Source organism: Onychostruthus taczanowskii, unplaced genomic scaffold, assembly GCF_017590055.1.
Source record: "Onychostruthus taczanowskii isolate IOZ18803 unplaced genomic scaffold, ASM1759005v1 scaffold12, whole genome shotgun sequence".
Taxonomy (NCBI): Eukaryota; Metazoa; Chordata; class Aves; order Passeriformes; family Passeridae; genus Onychostruthus; species Onychostruthus taczanowskii.
The window spans coordinates 4,427,704-4,450,938 of NW_024498351.1; the positions used below are offsets into that span (position 1 = coordinate 4,427,704).

Here is a 23,235-nt window from a genome sequence, read left to right on the forward strand (position 1 = left end):
AACTTATCTTCTACGTGCTTCTATTATGTTTTTGCCAAGACAAAGGAACTAAAACTATCCAAATATATTCCAAATGCTTATTTTCAAACAAACTGTTCCCAAGTCATATAAAATATTAAAATACTCTATTGAAATACAGAAACCTACTTTATCACTTTCAACATTCTGAAATGTTCCTATTTCGTGTTCAGCAAACACATATGCATAATATCAAATTTCAGAAAAAATACTTTTCTGAATGCACATGATCCAATATTAAACAGTTGTGTGTGTATATATATGTTCTAAATTTTGCATTGTTGCAGATTGACATTAGATCGCTGCCTTCAATGCATCCCATGTAACCTTTTACATATAAGAAACATTTTAAGATATTCCAAACAACATAGTATGAAAAAAATCAAACCTTCCAGGGTGACCTTGTCAAATTTAAATTTTGCCTGTGATTTAACTAAGTTTGCTAAAATGTACTAAGTTGACATTCAAACAAAGCATGCATATTTACAAAGGATGAGCTACAATTTAAAACTTGCATCAGTAAACTGAAGCAGTATTTATTCAGCAGCAAGAGAAAATGCATATAAATGTATTTTAAGAGACACTTAATTCATACAGTTCCTGAAGCTGTAGTAAAAGACCCGTGATAGTTTGTCAGCTAGGATTGTCTATATATAAACTATATCGCAACCTCCACATAGTAACATGCTATTTTTATTTTATGTAACAGTAAAAAATGTTATCTCCCTTACTGAGTTACAAAAGTATTAAAATCATATTTCAAGAATTCTTACTAAAAATGTTTAAATATTAATTAGTTTATCATTCCTAAATTGTCTAATTTAATATTCAACAAGTCGCATATGTCACTACAGTTCAGAACTGAGTTCAATGAATTATACCCCAAACTATCTTCATGACCTAAAAGACTGAATAACAGCAAAACACATTTATGAGTGCAACTATTTTGTACAGCATTTCTTTTCACCTACACGGTTTACAGCTACAAAAGAATCACTGACACGTTCCTTTAAATGAGTAATAGCTAAGACAACATGTACAGATTTTAATTAAATTAAAGCACAAGAATTGATGAAATAAATTACTAAAGAGCTCCTCTATGGCACCCTGAGTGAATAGATAATAACAGATGAAAGTACTTCCTCATGGAATGAATGCACCATGACAAAGCACGGAGCTCCAAGCCAAGTGATGAAAATCCAGGTTTTAAAGACTTTTACACTTACCCGCCTACGGCAGAAGGGCAAGCCCTGTGCAATGATGCTGATGCTAAATATCTTCATCACAGTTTGGTGTGGCAGAGGTTCTTTGGCACTTTTAAGATCAACAGGAACCAAGCCATGGTTGATGGCAGTTTTCCCAGGTTTGGACATTTTATCGTTCTTACTTTGTCAAGTCTACTAACACTGCAAGAACATTGCTAAAAACTTTGCTTTAAAGTTGCACGATTTTTTTATTTTTTTTTTTTTATGTTTCAGACTGGTGAATCAGCTCCCCACAGCCTGCTGCCTCTGCCTCTCAACCTTCTCCTGCCAAGTGTCCTGACCTGTCTGCTGCTCAGTGAAGTGCAAGCTATCCTAGTATAGACAGGAATTAAACCACCAAGGGGCAGGCAGACTGCTCCCGTCAGTCAAACAGCTGGTGGACCTCCCCTGCAATGTCAGAAGAGCCCTTCTCCAAAAAGGGATCTGCAGATTGAAAAAGAAGAAAATCATGACTGCCTGGAGTTTTAATAAGCACAGCCACTTACACCTGCACTTTAAAGGAAGAAGTTTCTTTTAATTTTGTTTTGTCTTTAACAAGTTGCTGTTACGCTTTGAGAAGGGGAATCCAAGGAGATTGCAACCTTCAGAGAGTGCAGGATCAATTTTATCACTCCCTGAGCAGATTTCTTCTGGACTGTTAATAAAATTAAATTAAAAACTGATCTGGACTTTGCTGTTCCTCAACTATGGTCTCTCAAAACATAATATATTGTCCAAAAATTAAAAAAGGAAATAAAAATGGATTTTTAAAAATTGGGAAAAAAAAAAGTGTCTCCTAAAAATTGGTACAAAACTAGCTCATTTAATAAAAGTAGATGCTACATTGTGATTTTTAATTCCTTCCTCCTGGCCTTCCTTACTTATGTACAGGTGCTCCAGTCGGCCCCTCTTCCTCTCTCCCTGCCACCGTAGGGGGAGCAGCATCCCGGTGGCTTTGGCTCTAAGGATGTAGTGGTACAGCAGTTTTCCCTCTTCTGGCCAGCTCACTTCCCAGGAGTTTGGGTACCAGTTTGCTCAGGCCTATCCATCACACCAGTGGAAAGTAGGAGGGCTCTTTCTCCAAGAACATAGCATCTCTTGAAGGATGTGGAGAGAGCTCTGCCTGCCCTTAGCAACCAACCCAAGACCCATTTCTCAGGAAAAAAGTTCTTACTCCACTGAACAAAGCTACAAGCAATGTCTAGTACTCAGATTTTCCACAATTAGTTTACTTCCATTTTGAATAATTTCTTGATCAAATTAGCTTTCCTAAAATGTCTCCATATGTTTCACAATCCCCTTCTGGTGCCTATACTTGGACATGTTTCTTAAAAATATATTCATATTTTGAAAATGTTTTTGAGCAAAACTAAGTAGCAAGAAACAAAAGTGTGTGAAAATGTCTTATGAAACTGCTGATGAGAGATACAGAAAACCATCAAGGCTCTTGTAGAACTGAGTCAGTACAGTCCAAAACACAGCGAATAAATGACCATTAAGAAATCTTGCAAGTCTCTTTATGCACAAACCAGCAAAGATAATTAACTGTATGATTGTGTGAGGGCAAAAGAGAGAGTGCAGTAATGCTTTAATGCTTGGAGCACAACAATGTAACCTGACAAAAGACAGCACTAAAATATGACTGTATTAGCATTTCCACTTAGCCCTTTGTTTCCCCTTCAAAAAGCCAAGCTGTAAGCATGTCTCATTTGCATATAGAGGGCCTCCCTGACTAAACATTTGCATGTGGAAAGTTTTTTATGAAAAAAAAAAAAAAAAAAAAAAAAAAGAAAGAAAGAAAAAAAAAAACCCCTAACATTTCATTGACAGTATAAATACATTACAGTACGCACCTACTTATAACACAATATTTTTCCCAGACAAACAAGACAATCCTTATTTCTTTACAGATGTTACATACAGAAAGGCTGTGACAGAATGCTGGGTAGCACAGTATTTGCTTGCACAGATGGCTGGGGTTTTTTTCTTTTCTACCATCCCATTCATATGTTATTCAAAAGCACATTTAGACATAAATTTTCTTCTAAAAGACTCTTTACATTTCCTACTTCACACTTCCTCCTAAAACTCCAAGGAACAGTTTACCATTAGTCTGTACACAGCAGTAATGACATTACTTTATAACTTCATTCTGAATTATTTCATATTTTATACAAATACTAGGCTTTCACTTGACTGGAATGCTTCAGAATCAGGGTCTTGAAATCTTGGTTTTATTTGAATAAGAAAATTTCACTGAATTACTCCAAAGAGGGGAAAGAGTAGTCTTTTGTTTTTACTTTGAATAACTAAAGTGAAGAACAGAACCAAAAGCTCAAAAGAGATCAACCCACATACCCTATTGATGCATCATTTAAAAAGAAGCAACAGATCAGTTTTCCATTTCTGATGAACTAGTCACCATCTCAGTTGTTCCAATAAAATGTGAAGTTTAACAAAATGCAATATATAATGTAATTATATAAACATAATTTGACATCAGATCAGGATCAGATACAACATTCTGTACAAAGCAAACTTTACTTTCTCCTTTAATAAATAATCAATATTTTGTTCAGTTGCATACAGAATTCTCTGGGTGCACAAAGAGAAACTAACTGCTGAAAATGCTGAACTAAATTCAATTTTAAGAGTATTTTGTTGCACAATTGCTGAAAGAATTTGACAGTGTGCCAGACCACCAACTGTTATTAGTTGATACTAGAGCCTAGCATCTTACTACTTTACAGGCTTACTCACCCCCCTTTTTTTTTTTAAATATTAGATCATAACATGAGTGCAAAACAGGAACACAATTTGGCCTATTCACAGATTTGAATACAAATGGGGAGTAAACAAGACTCAAGTATTGCATTCTCCAAGCACTGCTCACCACACCTGTTCCAGTCACAGGTTATTCTCACATCTCTGAAAACACAAACCTCAGGATTGTCAGCCCTTCTTCTTTTATTTTGAGATGAAGTCCCAATGGTACATTGTTTTTTTCCCCAGGAACTTCTATTCTAGAGTAATTCCACAGGGACATACTTCTAGTTTGAAAAAAAAGGATCATCTTCATAATTAGTGTAGTCCTCGTTTAGTAGATAGAGCCATGGCAAAACAAGGCACTTCTTTTGTCCAATGTGAAATTACAGAGCTAGATTTCATACTTAACCATAGCAATAAGAAAAAAACATTTGTGTTTACCTGTCTTTATTTTCCCCTGCTTTTTTGTCACTATCCCCCAGGAAAAAAAAAATTGCATTAGCAGATGAGGTCTTGTCCCAGTTATACTTCCACTTATCATCATTCTAGTTTTTAGTCCTGTATTTCCTACACATTGCTGACTGTAAGTATCACTGTCTTACAGTAATGTTTAAAATACAAAAAATACATGTTTATGTTTATGTTTAAAATACATAAAAGACAAAAATAGTGAAGGCTGACTTCTCAGAAGTGTCAGAAATACATTGCATATAGTAGATATCACTTATTTTTGTATTTGTACAATACATATATATTATAAATATAATTCTAATTTAAGCTTCAAATGTAAAGCTTAAACAGCCACTCTGTCACTTTTATCTTTAAAAGGGTATACTTTTGCATTATATGGGATGAGAACATGTTTAAACCTGGCAAATGGGAAATTATGAAAATCTGAACTTTAATGCTTTGTTATACATTTTATTAACATTCTGTTTCTAAATATAGTAGGGCTGATTTCCAATGGTGCTCTGAGTGCCTGCCTGTCCTTTTAATCAGAAGATCACATTTGAAATGAAATCACATAAAAGTGCCTGTAAAACTAGTATTTTCAGACTCAAGGCTATCATGGACTTTCAGCTAGCTGTAAACATAAGAATCCAGAAGACTCCTGTTTCTTTTTGGCCAGTCCAGTGAAGAGATGCCTGTAAAATGAAAGCATGTACAAAGCAGCAATAATATTTCTACATTCCAGTCAGAGTAATTCAAAGTCAGCTTTTTTGGAGCTGTTTACCAGGAAGGAAGTGTTACAAAGTTAACTAGTTTGTTCAGTATACTGAACTCAGGAAGGCCATAATTTTAAGACATAGATCTATGAAATTATCCCAGCACTGAAAACCAGTTCATGTAAACTTTCCAGAGTTTTCTTCTAGAGTTGTTTTGCATACTAACATTACTGGGAAAAGACCTAAACAAAACCATGACATTTTAATATGGTGATGGAACAATACAAGATCTAGAGATGCCTGAATGAAGTATCTGCAAGTATAAAAAAATTAAAATGCAGATAGCAGAACCCCAGACAGGTTCTCCACAGTCCTTAACATCGGTGAACAGCTGCCCTCAAATGGATAAAGCAGAGAACTGCAACATTTCAGAAGTCACCTTCTCGAATTAATTGTACTAACATAATAATCTTTTGAATATGTTAAGTAATTTATTTCCTAAAAAGATCTGTAGTAAGCTCTGGATAGCTGTAGCATACAGAATGCAGTATAATTTACATTACACATAAGCCTTATTATTCATTTGATGTTCATGCTGGTCCCTGCTCAGGTCTAGAAAGACCAAGAACCACTTTGTCAGCAAAGCAAGGCAGCCTATACAACACTATTAGCAACTTACCCAGCAACTGTGATCCCAATTTTATTTATGTGAGGGATTTCTAATACCAATATACAATCAGTTTTCAAATGACAGATTGTATATTAACCTGCTTTGTGGAGAGTAACAAATAAATTGTATAGATAAAAGGCACTGCTGAACAGAAGCTAACTGCAACTGTATTACTCGTGTTGGATAGAAAAAAAAACTCCTATTGCTCTAAAATTACTCTGTTGTGTCCACGCTTACCCAATACAAAAATCTGCACATATAAGAAAACATAATGAAGGAGATCAATGGGGAGGACAATTTTGATCTTTTGAGACCAAAATGTCCTAAAAAGCGTACACTTGCATAGTATGCAAAAGGGGCAAAACAATTAGTAAAACATGCAAACTGATGGCTTTCTCCACAGTCCATTCTGCTGTAACAGAAGCAACAGAAAAAACAGTCTGGCTCCAGGTTAGATTATTGTAAAAATTCAAATTGCACTTGAATTACACTATAGCTTCTCCAGGGCCTTATGGTCCCAGGGTGTCAGGGGACCTACATGGGAGCATCCCTCTGAACAGTCCAGCCACAGCAAACCTTTATTTCAGGCTTATGTGTCACTATGAGCGTTGACTGATAAGTGGCTTCTGTGATGTAAAGGAAGGAACAAATGTTGACTGAACCTGTATACATAATCACACAAAATCCAATTCCACAAGGATTCAAAGATGCCTAAACAGGTGATGGTCACCTTGTAGACCTCCTCTGCAGTCTCTTTCATTTCCTACCTACTTACCCTCAATTTATCTTGCAAATTTGTGTAATCCTAATCTTTTTGCCAAATCATGTGAAAATTAGCCAAGAGATGCATAAGCTCTGGAAAGGATGACAGACAATGACACATAAAAGTCTCAAGTGCACAAGCCTTGTTTTCTTTGGCAACAAAGCCTAAGAACACAGTGAAGAAGAATCCAGATTTTCCTAACTTGGATTAACTCAAATGATAATTCCTGGTCATAATTCTGGCTCTGAAATCATATCAAGGCATGGTCATTATAAACTGCTGTGTCTAACACAAAAGAGCTCACTTACAGTTTTTGCTGTGGAAGAGCAAGAAGGAGCTATGCTGTTTGTAACTGCTGGTGGAAGATGGTACAACTTGTGTAACACTCCTACATTGAAAAAAAAATTATGAAATTTCAAAAAAATATAGATGTGGATGATGGTAAAGCTGCTGTCTGGCAAAAGACTTCACACTGCACAAGACAGCATTCCCCAAAGTCCACTAGTAGAGGTCAGGGAAGATGAAATATCAAGCATATCAGCAAAGGGGAGATCATCACATAAACATACTTACTACATATTTTTCATGCCTATGTGCACACTCATAACTGATTAAGCATCCTGGCATTTAAGTGTGAGTGTACAGAGAAATAAAATGAGACTCAAATTTGACCTACTGGATTTAAATACTTATGTATGGTGAGCCCAGCAGCAAATCAGACTAACCAATAGCAAGGATTCACTACTCTCAGTTTCTAACTGGAAACACCAGTTCAAGTGAGTTTATTCACTCTTTGTCACTCTGTAACAAAATAAGATCTCTACTAGATCAAGGTGTTCAATCTCACAGCCGATCCCCTTTATAGCTGAAAGGAAACAAAAACGTCCAATGGAGACTCTGGAAGGGAAAAGACTAGCACTTCCCCCCTTCTATCTTGGCCAGATTTTCAATAAACTCTTCAATAAACTGGCAGTAAAATCTGTCAGGCTTATGAGCTCTGAAATAACTCCAGTAAGTAGGAAACCTGAAAATTCTCAACTTTTGTTGTTGCTAAGTTATTTTTCCACTAGATTAGCTACTATAAAGAGCTCACAAAGCAGCCAGATGTATGAAGAGACAAACTGTTTAGTACTGGAGGGCAATCAAGATCTCCACCTTTGGGCAAGAACGAGCTGTTAGATCACCCCTCTTTGTCCATGGATCCCTTAGCATGTGATATGGGTCCCAAAAATATGACAGCTTCCCAGGCATCTCAACTAGAGCAGAATTCCATCTCAAAAGCAAGGGAAGGGAACTTGCAGGTACATGCAGCTACAGGCGTCCCCTCAATCACGACAGGGCCACACAATAAAGCACATTTGCATTCACAGGAGGTAATTTTTTATCAGGTCTCAGAGTGTTTATGAAAACAACATAGACTGCTTAGTAAAATGCACACTGATGAGACTATATAGTATCAATACTAATGATGTTGTCAAAACATTAAAAAAATACTTAAGCATGAGCATCTAAATAAAATAATGCCCACCTTATATAACCATTTTAAACTGTAAGCCTCTATTATCTGGCTTTACTCTACAAGTCCCCTAATTTTATGACTGTATTTACCACACTATGGTGTCTTGTTGTTACTGTCACTTTTTTTTAAACTATCTTTAAAGCATGTGTCTTCATTACTCCAGTGAATATTCAGAAAACATTTCAGGTATGCAACAGAAATCCAGCTGCATCATCTTGCATTTTATAAATATTCCAGAAATGTCTGCCCAGTTCTCATTGGCTATAACATGATTTGTTGGATAAGCAAGTTTAACTCTTTAGTCTAGTCAGTGTTGCAACAGCTGTTAAAAAGAATTTCTACAGCTGCTCTGCAGGAATTTATTTGCTGACCACTTTTTTATGCTGGTTTTGCACCTTTAAATAAAGCTGAGACAAGAATTAAGAACTGCAACAGGTAGAGGAGTCATGCAATATTTAACACTGGATTAAAATGCAAGTCAAATTCCCAGCTGAGGATAAGATGGGGGAAGGGAAAGCAGGTGGTTTTTTACTAAGGAGGCTGCTTTTATGAAAAGGGAAGATAGGAAACTGAAAAATTATTTTTCATACTGCAAAATTCAGCTTTTCTTATCAGTATATCACCCTTCCATGTAAAATGCAACACTTTAAATGAGAAATTGTCTATTTATATACCTACATACACACAAAAATGCACAAAGCAGTACCAAAATACTTAAAACAAGTTTATCAGTTTCTGAACAATGCAGAAAAAGCACTGACAAAAATGAGGTTTGGACTTAGACCTTTCTTTCTATATATTAAATGGGAACAAGAAAAATCCCCAAAAATATCAAAAAGGCATTAAAAATATTTCTGCCACCTTATACACTTAAAAAATGTTTTTTCTTCTGTAGCAGAATTCTGTCCCAACGCTGTTTATTCAGCATTAAAAAAAAATCCCGACAATGCTCTATGGATTAGCTACATTGATGACTGCCAAAACAAAAGGCTGAACAGTACAAAGTATTAGTTTGTATGCTTGGAACAAAATGGTTTTCAAGACCTCTTTGGATAAGAGACTATTTTCCTTACCAGCACTGTAAAATACACATAAATACACATAAATCTAACAAATGCAACAACTGATTGTTACAATGGCATTCATTTGATAGCACCAAATTAAGCTACATAATCCTTTTCAGCTGGTAACAGCATACTGCAAAGGGGTGTGAGGCTATTTATAAAGCTCAAGATATGTGAAGTAAAGAATGCTTAGAGCACAGAAAAAAGCAGGTAGTACGCAGAAGGGCTGGCATTCCTGATTGGTATGGTTGGCCAAATCCAGCTCTGAGCTTACTGGCATTCTGATACTAAACCCTGCCAAGAAAGACATGAAGTGCACCAGCACCAAATTCTGATTGGCACAGTGTGGGAAGAGTCAGAGTCTGTCAAGAGCCTGTCCTCCAAAACAGATACACAGGAATACCTGCACACACAGGGTGCAGCAGCACACTTGCTCTAAGGCATGCAATACCAGTGGTTTACACCAAAGCCGAAAACTGTGCAGAAGGGTAAGTGACTCTGAGTACCAACAGAAAGTGTCCTTGCTGTGGGTAAAGTCCAGCTTAAAAGTCAAGGGACAACATTATTACATTTGGCAAGAACAGCTGATCCATATTGAATGATTTTTGGTCTGATTTCTTCCGTTTAGCTGTGTCACTTCTACTTTCTTTATTTTTACATATTCATTTTATTTAAATCAATTCTTTTTTATTTAAATAAATTCTTTTCTCCATGTTTTAGAAAATCTGACCAAGGTATCACAACTGAAGGAATTATGACATTGGCAAAAAGACAGTTTATTATCTGTTGCCTTTAATTTATTTTTGTTTTTTTAGTACTGAATATCTTTGGGCCAATAATGATCACAGTAGCTGCCATCCTTAAGGGACACTCCATAAGTTAAATGAGAAGAACAAAGGGTCTCCTGCCCACTTTGAAACATTGACTGGGCAAGAATGAGATTTGCACTTACAGGAAATGTTGCTAATACTTTACTTGAAAGTAGTGATGCCTTCTGATGATGAATTAGGTGGAATTTATCCCTGCTGGCAATCTGTGGTGGCAATAAGTACATTTTCCACTTCACAGAGAGGCCAGGGATTGAACAAATGTATTAAAATTTTATAAGCATTAACTGAGTAATATGTCATGACACAGCTGAAAAGTATAGCCAGTGTCTTCCAAGACTGAATTACACTGAGTATTACTAAAATTCACAATTCACTCCTTTCACATTATGCAATATATGGCCAGGTAGTAAAGTCAGTAGAAAACATCATCTTTTAATAAGAACAAAGATTGTTAAAAGCCAGGTTTTACAAAGAAATGGTTATTTTGGACCACCTTGATTTGGAATAGAAATCTCTGCACTTCTTTAGTAATTGTGTCCTTCTCAGATCCTCTCTCTCTTCCCAATTCTTGTTACAGACTAAAGAAACAAAATTTAAAATTAGCAAGAAGAGTGAAAAGAACAAATAAGACAGAAGAAAAGATGCCCAACAGCAATGCTTTCCACTCGTATTTCACTGATTATTATCAAGATACTTACCTATCCACTAGAACTAATTATTTCCTCCTTTAAAATCTCAATGCCACTTAACTATATGTAATAGTACATCAAAAGTTGGACCACACAGAGTCAAGGCACATGAAGATTCTTAACATAAACACATTTTATAATAATTTGGTGAATTCCTGAACTTGTTTGGCCAGGAGAGAATGGGCAGAAATCTCCCAGATTTTGCATGAAGTTTAGACAGCATCTTCATTAACCACACTATGGGAAATATGGGAGAAGATGCTTGTGACAAAACGAACCATTTATAGAAACACCTGTTCTAGGTTTTACAGGGATTTTTATAACAGAAATTTCACTAATAAAGCAAACTGTAAAACATTCACATAAAACATAACAGCTCATCAATAAGTCTACAAAATGCACAGTACATCATTACGACACAAGCGCAGCTGCATGCACAGATCAGACACCAGACACTAGCAAAGAAGAACAGTTCATGTGTCAAAAATCATCCCTTGTGGATGGACATTAGATGCTGTCTGTTGAAACATTTGCTGAGACAGCTTGGAAATTTTGTTTTTTAAGCATTCTGTCTGTTCAGAAATCATTAAACCAGCAGAGAAATTGACATTGCCTAGTTTCACTCCTTATACTTAAGAATTTATAAAGGTATGTAAATTCCTTCACTGTGCAGTTTGCTGAATAGCCACACGTTCTGCAGATAATGAAGTCTCCTACAGAAATAAAGGACACAGTGTAATCTTCAAAATAACTCTGAGTGAGAAACATATCAGGAAAAAATACTAGTCCTGCAGCAGGTGTTAAACCTAGTTTTGGTCTTCAGATCAATTTCTAGTTCTCCAGCTCTCTAGCTAATTTCAGATCCCATGATTTTATAAGTATAAAAATCAGCAAATACAAGAAATTTACTAATTTTTTTTACATACATTTCAAATTCATAGCTAAAGGAATATTTAACAACCATTTGGGAAAGGATGTGTCAACAAAACCAAAAACTAACTCACCAGCAAAAGTTTTACTTTCTCCACACTTTGATTCATCATTTGCATTAAGTTTTATAACTAGTAATACCAACTTCAGTTAACCTTCACAAGGAGAAGCAGCTTAAAACAGACAGGGCAACAGCATCCACTGATAAATGCTCAAGAAAATACAGCTGTATCACTACAGGCTGCAAATATTTGGGCTAATGATCACATCAGGCAATAGCATGTGCCACATAGTCAAGAACAATAAAAGGAACAAATGGCATATTTAAGTGGGGCAGAGCTCCCAAATGTATTTGTTAGACAAGTCACATATCCCAACAGAATGAGGATTCTGAAGAACATTTGCATGATTTCTACTTCATAATATTGTAGTCATACAATTGGTGAGGTGAAGTAGTACTACTGCATATTTTTTTATTTCTTCCCCTTGGAAAAAAAAAAATAATTTTCATTTTGACAGCAAAGATGCAGAGTGAAAACCACATGGAAGCTGAATGAACATTGATTTCCAAATCTATGAAAAAACGTGGGACAACAAGGCACTGCTTCAGGTAATTATCCTGAAGACATCAATTTGATTTATTCTACATAAAATAAACTGGTATGGAAGTCTGAGTAACATATGCAAGTACCTCCCCAATATTTACCTTTAGGGAGCAATGCCTAAGCCAGGCAACCAAAGGACAACTCAAAGGACAATTCAAGTATATACCCTTAGTAATAACCCCATTACTACAGACATAGCCCACATATCTATAAGCAAACTTCACAATCTGCTTATAGAGTAGGAAAAATTAGCAGGGCAGCAATTATGTAACACATTAGTTTTATGTACAAGTGAAGGTGTAGGAAAATTCTACTTAGAAAAGTATAGATAAACCCCTACAAGCCTTGAGCAGCAAATAAAATTGTAAATTAACACAGCAAAGCAAAAGCACAGGAAGTAAAAAGTACTTTTCAAACAAAACACTGGTATTTGCAGAAAAGCATGCTGCAAGTTAGTAAAGTCAGAGAAATAACTTGCTATCTACAGAGAAACAAAGAATCTGCATTCCTCCCATGGATGCTTTAATATTTAATAAACTACATCTAATGAGAGTTGTGTAACCTTTTCAAATGATCCTGCATGTGTGGAATGATTAGCACTAAACTGTGGGGTATATAAATTAGAAAGAAATCAAAGGTTAGAAATGTTTATTTACATTATTCTCCAAGTATGAATATTTCTAGCATTATTATCACCCAATACAAAATACAAGGCTCTGTATCAGAAAAGTAAAAAGAAAATATATTTTAAAACAACAAAACTTGCTTGAAAGGAATTAAAGTGTCATGGTAGTGCCAAAGTAATTCCAACTGGCAGTTCTGAATCACAGAATTGTCAGAAGGGACCTCAGGACATCATCCAGTCCAATTCTCTGCTAAAGCAGGTTCACCTGCTGCAGGTTGCACAGGATCATGTCCAGGCAAGTTTTGAGTATTTCCACAGAAGGAGACTCCACAGGCTCTTTGGACAGCCTGTTCCAGTGCTGTCACCCTCAAAGGAAAGTTTTTCCTCATTTTCAGATGTAACTTCCTACGTTTGTGTTTGTGCTCATTGCCCCTTATCCTGCCACTGGGCACCACTGAAGAATCTGGTCCCAATACCTGAACACCTGCCCTTAAAGCATTTGTATGCCTTGACAAGATGCCCCTCAATTAAAAAACAGAATCACAGGAAAAAGCAAGAGAAAAAAAACAACTGTCAATGCTTTTTTGTTGCCTTTTTTCAACAATCAGAGCAATTTTTATGTGTAGCCTTTCTGACACAGCTTTAGGCAAATTATAACTTACTTTAAAACCCTTTAAAGCATTAACTGAAAGGCATGAAGAATCTACATACCTTGCATGTGATTCTTGAAAAAACAATAGGTAAAAAAATCAATCTCTTTTTGTAGTATGAAGGTTTTTCTCTTTCTCTTGTGTAATCAGAACAGAGAACTATACATTGCATTCTCATCACAAAAGCGATCTGAAAATAAGTTTAATACTTGTTCTTTTAAAGGAAACATTACTACATCATTTCCTATACTGGAAACATATTCCTTGACAAATAAAAAATACTGAGTCCTTCTGTTCCAGTTACATTTATTCCCTACACTTAAAAAAATGCTTCAGGCTGTTAGCTGCAGGAGCAAGGAAAACCTTTGCAAAGGAACACTGCACAAGTCTGCACAGGGAGGGCTGCAGCAAAGCAATAACAGCCCCCTCTGCTGCTCAGAGAAGGAGAAAAATTATTAACACACACAAACCACCCTCCACCTACACACACCGCAACTTTTGCCTAATTCCATGTACTGCTTGTACACACACAAAAAAAAAAATCTGCTCCCAAGGATAAGCTTTCTGCAATCATCTTTGATTCCCCCTTATTCCCCTATCCTGCTTTTAGCCTATCAGTAATTCTGACAATAACTGCAGACTTTCACACAGGAGTCCTTTTCACTTCGCATTTGCACAAAGTGCCCAGTACAATCTTAGGCTTCCTCAATTTAAAAAATTAATGCTGTCTTTCCACCCAAAGCCAAAACCTCCTCAAAAAAGAAATCCTCCTTATCTGTGTGGCTCTACATACAAGCTTAGACCAGGCACCTTGCAGCAAAAAACTCTGCTGCAGCCTGCACTACTTAAGAGCTGAAAGCTCTTTATGTGAGCACGGCTTTAGATTTGGTTCAGAACTGAAGAGATGGGTATTTAAGCTGCAAGGGACAGATTTTGCTGTAGTGCATCCTCTTCCAGCTCCACTCAAGTCAATCCAGCTTATGTGTTGTCTCTTCCCTCCCTCCACTCTCCCATGTCAATAAACAATCAAGAAGAGGCACTCCTGAACAGCACCAATACCTACACACTCTCTTGTGACTTACAGCTAAATGGATAGCATGGTATAAAGTATGGTAGAGGATGCTGCAATCAAAGTACACTACTTTTACGTGAAAATTAAACTGCTTCTCGGCCTGTATTAAATGTATCCAGTAAAAAAGAATCTTATTACCTTTAGCAATGAAGCAAATGCTTCTGAAAGGGAACCAAAGTATTTTTTGTGGTTGTAGATGCAACTATACAATAAGTTTTCATCTTCATTTTAGCTAATCTGTTTTCTGTTTCATTGGAAGCTCTGCCAACCAGCAAAACAACCACAACCCACAATTCTGCAGCAAGCAAACCTGCATCTGAAAAGGAGACTAATTAGTGAAGTTATTGGAGGGTTCTGCCCACATGAATGCCTGAAGCCTCATGAGAAGTAACCATCACAATCTAATAGTTAACACAGAAATAACATTCCACATTCATATAACCTAATTTGTTAAGTTTTATGACAGTCTCTACAGAAGAAAAGGAAATAAATATTTAAGTAAGTTGCAAAGATTCTTGTTGAACAGTGCCTGTTGCCCAGAATGATAAAGCATCTCACATAAATGGGCTCAAACACTCCTTCAGAAATCCCTCCAGACAAGCGGAGCAGAAAAAAATCTTTTCTGAAACCCCAAGCAAGGAAATGGCTACGCACCAGCTAATAATCTTCCTGCTCCACCTGCTCACTTGGATTTTAAAAGTCAGGTCCTTACATAATATATTTCACTCCTGTTAGTCTGATATCAAGTGGCTATTTTGCCTACACCATAGAGATCTGTGACAATATTTGCTAGAAATAATGCAGCTAATGCTTTTCATGAATTCATGTGTTTGGGTTTTTTTAAGTGGTTATTTCCTAACTGAGGTGGCTTCAACATTAGAGACATTTAATATTAAAAATAATATGTAATATTGAATTTTAGATAAATAAAAACGAATTGAACGAAGCTAAACTGTAGGATGTTGCATACAAGTGATCATGACTTTTTTCCCCACAAAATCAATTCCCCATCAAACCCAAACCAGAGATGATTGAACTTCTAAATTACTGTAGCTGTTTAGAAACAATTTCTAAGATTATCAAGAAGACAACGGTCCTGTAAATATGAAAACAGTTCAAGAAAAAGAAGTCATCTTAATGGGAACCAAAAACGCCAATGAAAAACAAAATAAGTATATTGAAGTCATTAATATTTAAAAACTATGAAACTGTGAGTTACAGGAACAGTTATGCAAACAAAGAAAAAAAAACTAGAACAAGTTCAAGATTGTACATATTATGATCAAAATATTTTTAAGAATTAAAACAATCAAAATATTTCAGAAATACTAAAAAAACCTATAGATTTACAGGGAAAAAACTTGGAAAAGTAAACAGAGTACAACCTAGACAACCCTATGGTGAAACCCAGGTGTCAGTACAAGAGAAAATAATGCAGTGATTGCCATAAAATAGGATTATAGCATTGATGACATTTTCTTCCACAAAATCATGCTGGTATCACCTCTGTCATAAACACCAATTTTGATAAACATAAAATATTGCTGGCATGATACATCTGCTAGTACTACAATTTCAAGAGCATGAGCACAGGTAGACAAACAATTTAAATCTCAAGTAAGCAAGAATGATAATTTACATGAGCTATTTCACAGTGACGGCAACTGCCCGTAATACATTCTTGTCCTTGCACTGCAACAGAATCCCACATGTAGAGGGATAAAAGCATTTAAATGCAGTTGCCATGAAATATGGGATGCAAACTATTTGTTTGCTTATGCTGTGGTTAAGTGTTACCCAACAGAACTCAATTAATACAAAGTCATCACAAAGCACTGGAAATGGATGTCACAGATACAATGCAATCAGTGAAGAATCAACATCAAGAACATGTATTTGTCAGACTGCTATATATATTTACTTAGCTCCCTTGTGCTATTTAGTATTTTTAAAACAGATATGGCAACATTTGACAAGACACAGATCAACTGAAGTAAAAATTAACAAACAGTAAAGGGCCTGACATGTGAGAAAACTCCGGTCACTTTAATACAACTGAGCATTAGTTCTGTAGGTACAAAGGACACAGGCCAACCTTACAGAACAGAAAGCTTTCTGAAGAAGGCTTGCATCATATTAGACAAATCAGTCAAACATGAAATCTCAATCTCAATGCACGGAGTTATTTGATATATCAATAGGTAAATAGATCACATAAACAAATGTAACTATCCTTGGCACAGCTGCTACTTTGTTTTAACTGCAGTTCTGATATCGTAGAATCGTTTAGGTTGGGGAAGGTCTCTTAAGATCATCAAGTTCAACCATTAATCTAACACTACTACAGGTCATACACTAAAGCATGTCCCTAAGTGCTACATCTACATCTCTTTCAAATACCTCCAAGGAAGTTAACTCAACCTCCTTGCTGAGGAGCCTGTTCCAGTGTTTGACAACCCTCTCCTGCAAGGAGCGTCTCCTAACATCCAATCTAAATCTCCCCTAGTGCAACTTCAGGCCAATTCCTCTTGTTCCAATTCCACTTGTTACCTGGGAGAAGAGGCCAACCCTCACCTGGCTACACCCTCCTTTCAGGTATTTGTAGAGAATGCTAAAGTCTCTCCTGAACCTCCTCCGGGCTAAAGAAGTCCATCTCCCTCAGCTGCTCCTCACAGACCCTTCACCAACCTCATTGCCTTTCTCTGGACCTGCTCCAGCCCCTCAATGTCCTTCCTGTAGTGAGACACCCAGAACTGAACACAGGATTTGAGCTGTGGCCTCACCAGTGCTGAGTACAGGGACAGTCACTGCCCTGGTCCTGCTGGCCACATTATTGCTGATACAGGCCAGGATCCACTGTCCTTCTTGGCCATCTGGGCACGTCCTGGCTCATGTTCAGCTGCTCTCCAGCAGCACCCCCAGGTCCTTTTCTGCTGCACAGCTTTGCAGCCCTTCTGCCCAAGCCTGTAGCACTGTATGTGGCTGATGTGAGCCAAGAGCAGGATCTGGCATTTGGCCTTGTTGAGCATCATATACTTGGCCTTGGCCCATCAATCCAGCCTGTGCAGATCCCTCTGTGGAGCCTTCCAGCCCTCCAGCAGATCAACACTCCCAACCAACTTGATGTCACCTGCAAACTGACTGAGGGCGCACTTGATCCCCTCATCCAGAATATTGATGAAGATATAAAGACATCTGTGATTCAAGATAAATATTGCAACACCAGAGTGCTCAGAAAAGTATCATAACAATAGCAAAACATAGAAAAATATGCCCAATGGACATGTTGTCCTTATTATTTACATTTAAGAGATCTTTCAGGGAAGAACTTGATTGCTTAATGTATGGGGAGAAAAAAAACGCATTTGTTAAACAGCTCTTCAATACAACATAAAAATAAAATGAAATTGTAATAAAAAAAGTCAGACAACAGGAAGAAGGCAGGGTAAAGGTGGAGAAGTTTAAACACTGATGATAACTAACAAATATTAAACTAGGCTTGAGAAAGACTTGCCTTGCTGCACAGTTTCCTGTTTTCAAACAGTGACATTTTTCGAAAAATAAGCTTTAGCTTGCACAGAAGTCAGTACAGAACAGCCTAATGTTTTATGCAAGAAATCATGGAAGGTAACCACAAGGATCCTTCTGGATTCCTGTGTGTTGCTGGTGAATGCAATGAAGTCCCTCCTCAACCAGTCTTTTCAAGGGCCCATGCCCTTTACTCATAAGGTTTTCACAACATTATGGCAGGAATTATATCAGTTATTTGCACAGAGCAGTAGTATGAGGCAAATATTTATATATATTTTATATATATCTATTAGAACACAGCACACTTGCTGCTACTAAGGTGACAGGCAGTGAACCCAAGCAGGGTACACTGTGGTGTTATGGGGGAAATATGACATTTCCATCCATAGCCACACGACTCTGCAGGTCAACAAACAGAAAAACAAAAGCAGACTACAGAAAGACTTTATTCAGTAGTTTATGAGGAAAGGAAGAAAAAGGACAAGGAACAGAGATATGAAAAAAACCAAGATGAGCTGCACAACACCTACAGTAGTAGCAGATGCTATTTTGTTCAGTCTCACTATTATCTCTTGGTATTTGGTAGTGGTGAAAGTGTGCTGCCCATATGTACAAGCAGAACAAGCTGTGTTGCATCAGGAATGCTTCTGAGGAGCCAGGTTTAGATCTGACACACAGACATGCAGTAGGGTGTTCAGCCTGTAATGGTGGCACAAAGCAAGATTCACAGAGTACGGCACACAGCAAGGCAATTGAGAACTGTAATTGACTACAAATGTTGAGAAACATGTCTGAAAAGCTAAAAATAAGTCCACCAGGTTCAAGCTTCCTAGCATGACTCTATCCTCAACAGTAGAAGAAGAAATCACTTTTTAAATATAGCTAATAAGTTTGCTAACACTCCCTTTTCTTCTCAAAAGCAGCATATTAATTAGTCACGCTTATTTTTACTCTGGTAATTCATTCATGCTCTCACAGATGTATTTCCACAACACTTTTTAACACACAATGTGCTCCTCTGGTTAAATATTGGTTTATTAATGAATTGGTAACATTAACGTTGCATGCTGTCAGTTCTAATGTGTAACCATCATGCCGAGCAGTGCCAACTCAAGCAGCTTTCTAACCTGTGCTGACACTGCAGGCACACAGCTGAAACTTCCCAAAACAGAGCTGCACCATGAAAAAATTCCCAAATATGGTTTGCTACCTGGGTGCCCAACAAATCTTGCAGAAGCACAGTCTGGAGACAGAGCACACACAAAAAAGGCCAGCCCTGCATCGAATAGGCAGAGCAACTATCAGACCACACAGAAACTTTGTATCTGTACAAAGATCTTTCAGACAACTTCCTTCAGGCTAAACTGGCTTGTTTCAGTTCATGTCAAAAATGCCTCAAGAAAAAAAAAGAAAAAGCTACATTCATTATTGAAGTCAATAAAAAAAAGCTTCAGAACTGGCCACCATTGAAAATTATGCTCTGATCTGTCTATACATAATTTGAATACAGTTACAAAGCACTTCAACAGGTTTCCAATTCAGAGACTTAAAAACATAATTTTGAGTATAAGAATTTCCTACATTAATTATTGTCCATGCTGGATGCAAGTTGCTATACGATACTCAGTAAAATATATTAAATTCAGGAAAACCAATGTGTTGCAATGAAACCAAGGATTTCAGTAGTAGAATCCAATTCAATTATATGAAATATGACAGTATTTCACTCCAAATTAGAAAGCATATACTGCAGTACCCTGAAGAGTAGAATTATAAATATAAAATTATATAAAAACTCATGTGAAAACATTACAACTTTTCAAAAATCAAATATGTTAGCTGAGATACTTTAAACATGGAAGTGAATTGCATACTATCATTATTAACAAAAACATTGCTGAATGTTGACAGAAGCAAATATTCACCCTATTTACCTGTTCAGGTGCATCTTGAAGACAGATTATCCATCTCTATACATTTGTGCTCATAGTCAAGCTGTTAACTTATGTTAACTGACTTTTTTTGTGGCTTTATTTTACGTCAGGTTTAATTATTTTTTAAGTAAAATTTAAAAGTTTGAGGAAGTTTTGTGTTTTGAAAGATGAGGAGGCTAGGTGTTCTATTAACTATTAATGAGTAAGAAAAATAAATCAGTCCATAGACTTAGAAAGAACAATCTCCCAGAAAAACACTGGCCTGCTCCTCTTTCTTTCTAGTCAATACCACTGCTTTCATTATTTAGCTGCTCCTAAGAGGTAATGGAATTCCTCCTTACCAAAGAACTTGGAAAATATAGTTAACTACAAATGTACACTGCAACCAATAATCCAGTAACTTCTTTTTAATCTAAAATGTTAGGTGATCTAAATAGAAGATAGAGTATAGAAATAAAAGTATGAAGATTAATTTCCAGATTCTTACTGCAAATCTGAAGTTTTCAACAACCAGTACACAGGTTCAAGGTCCTCACAAGCAGGATGCAATAAGACATTATGTAATGACTTCCTAACTGAATGACTGGCTATTGCACTTTTAAAAATCTGTATTTTGTCAATGAACTCAGCAGGCCAGGAGGAAGAACTTCATGTTTCTATAATATTCCACCCTACTTTTTCATTACAATGTTTTTACCTAAATGAACCAGGTCTTGTCTGAGAACACAACGATTGCCTACCTTCCCTTCTAGCCCACTTGGAGAAGGAAAATAGCATAAATAACACCAGGAGGGTCTTATGTAAAAATATTTATAAAGAAACATCTTGGTATTTTGACCATAGTCATCAGAATGCTATTCCTTAAAATATATAGGGGTATTTGCTCATGTCAAATGCATGCACATAATTTTTATTATTAACAGCTAACAAATCCTTTACTGCAAGCTCTTAAGGAAATAAAATTCATTATAAACTTGAGTTTATGCTAAATATGCCATTTTTTTTCCAAAATCCAAGGTTAATGAGGATTAAGAGCACAAAAAAATTCTCACCTTTGTCTTCATGTAGAATGGCGATGACTGGTGAATGGGCAAGTCCACGAGGCTATTGGAATTTGTGACACTATTACTGTTAGCATGTTCATCCTCTCTACTGCTGTCATCAGACTGATCAAAATCATCACTGTCCTGGTCCATTTCCTCCTCCTCTTCCACCTCCTCCTCTTGATCACCACCATGTTCATCGTCATCTTCCTCTTGGTTACAAGTGGAATCTTCATCCACTGTAATAAGTCTATTATTATTTTCTTCTAACTGCTCCTGCTGAGACTCATGCCTGTCATCAAATCCAGGTTCTTCTCCTCCTATCTCCCCATTCCTCCCGATGTGCTGCTCCTCTTGTTGTCGTCTTTGCTGCTGCTCCTCCTCTTCTACGACCCGATTCATCTGCTCCTCATCTACTTGGCTTGAGGAAGCATTACCTCGAAGAGATCCACCAGTTCGTCGCCTCTTGCTGCCCACAGAGAGCAGTTCCTGATTCATTTCCAAAAGCCAGCTTGCTACTTCTTGGACCTTGGCTAGGCTATCTGAAGATGCAAATGCTTTCACATTCTAAGGAGATAAAGAAAAAGTGGAAAATGACAAATGTTACTTTTTTAAATTAGATAAAGCAGTAAAAACCTATTTAGTTGTATTATTCCTGGCAACTAAAAACAAGGGATGTCCAGGACACAAGGGATAATTTCTACTTGATACACTACTAGAAAAACAAACAACAAAAAAAACTTCAGGCAACTTTCTAGCAAGAGAATTACTTGTTCTGTCAAACAGTCTGATCATAGTCTCTTCAAGCACCAGATTCAGCAAAATTCAGAACTAGTTGCCTTTCTAGAGAATCCACAAGAACCATTAGCATTCATGTTAACAGAAGATACAAGTATGCAATATTACTTGCAAAAAATTGTACATGGATCATTTCAAATGGTATTTCTTTTCCCTCTCATTGGATTACAGACTTTGTATATCATTCAAAAAAACAAACTGCTTTTGGTCTTATGCATTAAGAGCAGCATATTTTCAGATATAAATGAAACTGCATTTCTTGCTATTCTGATTTCCTTTTAGATTAATAAAGAAGAGAAAGCCATTAAAGAATACAGCCTTATCACTGCCAAGTCTTAAGCTGGCCAGAGAGATGCCAGTGGTCAAAAGCAGCCATCACTAGAAAACCTGTGTGGCACAGAAATGGCACCTGGAAAAAAAATTAGTAATAGTAGTTATGGGGATTTTTGAAGGAGCAGTAAAGTTCTCCAAAGTCTAAGAAGCTTCAATAATTGTTAAATAAATCTCTGAGATGTTAAAAAAGGCCAAAATTAGGTGAATTTTAATAGAAATTGAAAAATACTAATGCAATTTCCAAATTATTCATGTATCCAGCTACCTATGTGCCTCCAAGCAGCATATAAGAACAGGGGGCTATAACACAGACTAATTCATTATTAAATTTGGTATTAGATTTCCAGCTATATAGCCTTTGAGGCTGGCACACAGACTCTGGTTTCCCTAGATTCAAGCAATGTGTTGACTAGATGAAGTTAGCCACAAATCAACAAGTAGTCAGACTCACAGGCTCTGAAAGCAGTACATGAAAGCAGAGAGAAATTAGCTTTGTCATTGTGTATAGAGCCACTGTCCTCGGGAGCACACAGCCCACTCCACACACTCAGGAGGCCACACTGTGAGAGAGAGATTCAGAGAGCACAACACCACAAATACTGCATGGGAGCACTTCTGAGTCTCTTTGGAGTAGGAACAGTAAAGGATGTTTCCATGAGTACTTCAGCACAGGATGGTAATCTCTGAACCACCCCCACCACCACCACCCCCCTCCTTTTTCTTAAATCACCTATCTCTTATAGTTTTTTGTTTGTTTGTTTTACAAAAAAACTAGGGCATTGTATGATAGACAGGGAACATATAAACCCCAACTTTGCTCCATGACATTTGCAAAAACATTCCCCTTATTGGTCACTAGGGAACAAAGCACCAGAAACCATAGCTATACTGTAATTTTCAGTGTGTTGTACCATAAAAGGCACAGAAACACAGTCACAGGTGTTTTTCCACTCTTTCTCTGGAGGATTCATAGCTGGGATTCTGC

The 23,235-nt window shown here is 36.8% G+C and overlaps 1 protein-coding gene across 3 annotated transcripts in view; it reads right to left on the reverse strand.

The window, feature by feature from the left end:
- The window catches only part of FBXW7 (F-box and WD repeat domain containing 7), a 99,077-nt gene extending 77,391 nt beyond the window's left edge, over positions 1–21,686 (reverse strand). The window contains exon 1 of one of the 3 annotated variants that reach the window (XM_041395747.1): positions 21,129–21,686. In XM_041395747.1, the coding sequence (XP_041251681.1) occupies positions 21,129–21,617 (489 nt within the window). In that variant the 5' untranslated portion in view covers positions 21,618–21,686. Of the gene's footprint in view, positions 1–1,244; positions 1,562–21,128 lie in introns of those variants that run through there. The other 2 variants (XM_041395748.1, XM_041395749.1) reach the window with 2 other exon arrangements.
- Positions 21,687–23,235: the final 1,549 nt, after the last annotated feature.